The 4,387-nt window shown below is 44.0% G+C and overlaps 1 protein-coding gene across 4 annotated transcripts in view; it reads right to left on the bottom strand.

Moving 5' to 3' along the window:
* ZDHHC16 (zDHHC palmitoyltransferase 16) overlaps positions 1–4,387 on the bottom strand; it is a 17,404-nt gene extending 13,017 nt beyond the window's left edge. For 2 of the 4 annotated variants that reach the window (XM_077258297.1, XM_077258301.1), the window contains exons 1-6: positions 4,223–4,387; positions 3,261–3,492; positions 2,955–3,149; positions 2,007–2,095; positions 932–960; positions 445–578 (exon numbers count right to left, since the gene is read on the bottom strand). In XM_077258297.1, the coding sequence (XP_077114412.1) occupies positions 445–578; positions 932–960; positions 2,007–2,095; positions 2,955–3,149; positions 3,261–3,476 (663 nt within the window). In that variant the 5' untranslated portion in view covers positions 3,477–3,492; positions 4,223–4,387. The remainder of the gene's footprint in view (positions 1–444; positions 579–931; positions 961–2,006; positions 2,096–2,954; positions 3,150–3,260; positions 3,493–4,222) is intronic. The other 2 variants (XM_077258298.1, XM_077258300.1) reach the window with 2 other exon arrangements.

Genomic DNA, 4,387 nt, shown 5'->3' with positions numbered 1-4,387 from the left:
GTGTAGTTTTTCCTAACATTAGTTAAGCAGATTCTAACAGGAAAATAGTGCAGGAAATCATTGCCACAATCTTTTTTTTTTTTCCTATTATCTTCTGGAATTATGAGTTTGGGCACCGCGTGCAGCCACTTTATGAAGCATCTACAAGATGTTCTTCTGGAGCTCCGGTAACAGCACGCATCGAATCACCTCCAAACTAGTCAGGGGGGGGTTCACAAGTAACTACCGAAAACCGATCTCAAGTATACAGCCCACTCTCCTCCAGATTAATAATCACACTGGCTTCAGCCCAAATCCCCCAGCACCCCCTGCTGTTTCAGTGTCTGTACACATGATGCTTTAGTTTAGGCTTGACATCAAACACTATATCAGATACCAGAACATGAATTATCCTACAGAGACTTTCACATATAAGTCAATTATGGGAAAACGAGCGGCTCTCACCTCAATGGCTGCGTAGGCTTCCCGGAACATGACGCGGCTGCTGATACTACAGTAGATACAACCCAAGGTCATAAAGAGGCAGAAGGAGAAGAAGTAGCGATGGTTGTGGTGCCCCACACAGTTATTAAGCCAAGCTACAATGGGAACACGTTAAAGAATAACATATCCAACGCATAAGAAAACACAGCTTCGTTATTATGGGGTTTTTTTAAGGTTTGAAAAGTAACTTCACTTTCACAAAACTTTGACATGTTATGGTGACAAGTTAGATATTTGCTCGCGGGGGGGGTCGTGGTGCAGAGACCTCCACCCAAGTCACATGACGTGCTCAGTCCCATGCTGCTCCCCTCCAAAACTGGAGAGTGTCATGTAGGGAGGAGAGACAGACCTGGGCAGGGCTACCTAATGATCCACGGGGGTCTTTATATGACCTTGTTATTCACCTTTCACAAATAATAATCGACTTAAATCTATTCACAAAGGATACGGCAATGGTGATCCATTTTCAATATGCATCTGTGAAGAGAAGATGATTAATAATGATTCTCCATCATGGACGACCTGTTTCTAGATCAAATTTACTGACCGAACATAAAAATGAGGTTATTCTATTTCACAGCCAGGTAAAAAGAGTTTTCAGTGAATGATCCCATTGTATGTTATTACTAGGGCACCATAACTATTTATAATGACGAAACTTCCCCCAGACCTGTAAAATGTTTATGGCGTAGGAATGTCTATAACGAGACTGAAGAGGACGGACCACATAATTATATAGAGGAGAGACAGCTTTCGTGTCACATATGGGGAATTCACAGTCAAAGGATGATTCCCATTATTCCATAGGATATTTCATAGGGGATAACTTGCCGATTGATAGTTCCCGAGAAAGGAGCTCTGCAGCCCCATCCTGAATGCTGGAGGTGCGCATGCTCAACCTCCACTCCATTCATTGTCTATGGGACTGCCGAAGAAAGACAAGTATAACGATCCCCCGAGGATCCCAACCGTCAGATCTCCCCCCACGTAGGATCCCAGCTGTCGGATCTCCACCCTCCCAGGATCCCAACCTTCGGATACGCCTTTTCCCCCGTGGATCCCAACCGTTGCATTCACCCAACCCCCCCCCCCCCCCCCCCCCCCGAGGTTCCCAATAGTCGGATACCAACTCTCCCCCCCCCCTCCCCCCAGAGGATCTGAGCCATCGAATATCCTCTCAGAGGACCCCAGCCACCCCAAGGATCCCAGGCATCGGATTCCATAGAATGGGGTTCCTATTTTATGACATTGGATACCCCCCACAAGGATCCCAGCCATCAGATAGCCCCCCAAGGATCCCAACCATCGGACATCTCCCAACCATCGGACACCTCCCCACCACCGGGGAATCCCAACCATCGGATTCCCTTCTCCCCCTCCCGAGGATCCCAGTCATCGGATTCCATAGAAGTTGGGCTGCAATTTTATGACATTTAGATAGCTCCTTTGAAAAGGATTGTTGCACCCAAAACCAGTCAATGCTAAAGAAGAAAACAAAAAAACCTTAAAACCTTATCACATACTTATTACAAATGCTACAGTGATGAGTCCGGGCAGGTTTTGGAGCGATGCATTTCCGGCAAACCGACACCGATGGGATATTCTTCTGAGCCTGATTAACACAAACAGTAGGAATGTTAAATCCCTCAAAATGAAGGAAATACATTGATTCTATGAAAACGAAACGTAGGGACAGGATAAAACGTAATTTTGCCATTGTTTCATACATTACTTGTGGCAAGAACAGGCTGCATAAAATAAGCGCAAAAAAAGATGTCAAACCTGCAATCTACAACAGTTAAAGGGAGTTATAAGCAAGTGCCCAAGTTATTCCCTATTGATAAGAGAACGGATAACCTATTGTTCCCTAGTAGTCCAGGGGTCACGTTAGTAGTCTGTGGTCACCGGATGGGATCCTGTGAACCTCCTCCTACTGCCTGAACCTCCGATGCCTCCTATAACATGTAAGCCTGATGCGATGCAGCCTATTAATCAGAGGAGGAGCCGGGGTTACCAGCGGCTAGGACGAGGCTCCAGTGACTCATAGGGTCAAGCAAATTAATATACTCGTCTCTAATTCCTGGGGTCCGACCTCTGGGCCCCCACGGAATTCAGAAACTTGTCTGAATGAAGCAGAGGTTGAGCACGTGTACCTCCACTCCACTAGCTTTTTATAGGACTAGCGGAAATAGCAGAACACAGTATTATCAGGCAGAGAATGAACGGAGTAAAGGTGCACATGCTCGCCCTCTGCCGATCCATGGAGGTCCCAATGGTCAGACCCCTAGGGATCAATAACTTATCCCCTATCCTATTGATACAAACCCTTTAGGGGTAGTCCGATGAGAACAAGTTATAATAGATCATTGAGGGTCCCATCACTAGGACCTTGGGATTGCTAGTACATGGAACTTGTGACCAATCTGAATGAAGCAGCAGTCGCGCATGTGTATCTTGTAAAAAGAGGCTACCTGCGGAGGATACCCAGGGGGGGTGGTGATCGCCTTGTAATAGTGAAACACTATCAGGAGGAGATTCCAGTGGCCATAGGCGACGTGCCAGCAGATCCAGGCGATGGAGTACGTTCGGAGTATAAGAGGAAGGAGGCAGATGTACACGATCAGCACAATGGAGCTGGTCAGTAAGATCACCAGAGCCACAAACACCTATACAAAAAAAATAAAATTAAATAATTAATAATAATAATGACAAAAAATATCATGAAAAATAAATAAAAGAAAAAGGTGTTTGGAGGTATACGGGAAGGAAATACTTACGATGCCAAACCATCTCGTCACATGATCCACCAACCAATAAATTGGCTCAAAGAGAGACTCTATGACGACATCGCTGTTCATGAAGGAGTTATAGGCTAAGGACACGAGGCAAAGGCGGCTGTAACGCAGCAAATCCGTCAGCAGGTTCACATATGTGAATTTCCTTCTGTGTCCCAGGCGAAGGCACCTCAAGAAAAGGCGCCGGATGTTTCTCATTCCCACTGTTCATTACCTGGGGACATCAAATCAACATGAAACAACATATCAAAAAATAAATAAAAAAATGAAATATATATTTTTTTTGACAGAGGATGATCTGACATCACCTGCTCCACCACCCGCAAAAATGCAGCAAAAAGCAATCAAAACCTTGAAAAATTTTATAAATAAAAAAAATACAGCTCATCACACACCTCTATCGATGGGAAAAATAAAGAAACCTACAGGTTTTATCAATTTTTTTTTTTTCAAAATTCTTAAACTTTTTTTTAACAATTAAAATAATAATGTATATAAGTTTGGCATCGCCATGGAGAATCGGATCGCAGGGTCGTCTTTACCTGCACAATGAGAGGCTTAAAAACACAAAAAAGTTGAATAATTTTTTTTCATTTTAGATTTCTTCCCACATTTTATGAAGTGATATGAATAGTGTCAAACAAAAATGTAAATGGTCTTTAAAAAAAAAAGAAGAAAAAAAAAGAGTATATATATATATATATATATATATATATATATATATATATATATATATATATATATATATATATATATATATATATATGTTATGGCTGTTGGAAGAAGGATAGGAAAAAAAGAAAAATACAGCGGAAACAAAACCCGCCGGGAGTGCGGGAGTTAACAGCAGAGCGCCTCTTGTGTTACATTGTGGGAGAATGTTACAATGTTACAGGTGACGCAGACTCGCCTCCTCCATGTTCTCCCCGGTGCCCGCTCCTCACCTGCCCGGCGGCGCCGCTCATAGTCTCCCCTTTCCGCAGCGCCTCCACCTCTCTCCCGTCATTCTGACTCCCGGGTACCTGCAAGAACCGGATGTCACAGCGCTCACCTCACATCGGCCGGAGCCATGCCTACAGAGCATGCGCACAACAACCCGGCAGCTAGGT

Source organism: Ranitomeya variabilis, chromosome 4 (assembly GCF_051348905.1).
Source record: "Ranitomeya variabilis isolate aRanVar5 chromosome 4, aRanVar5.hap1, whole genome shotgun sequence".
In the NCBI taxonomy this organism is placed as follows: Eukaryota; Metazoa; Chordata; class Amphibia; order Anura; family Dendrobatidae; genus Ranitomeya; species Ranitomeya variabilis.
This window is presented reverse-complemented; position numbering and strand designations above follow the sequence as displayed.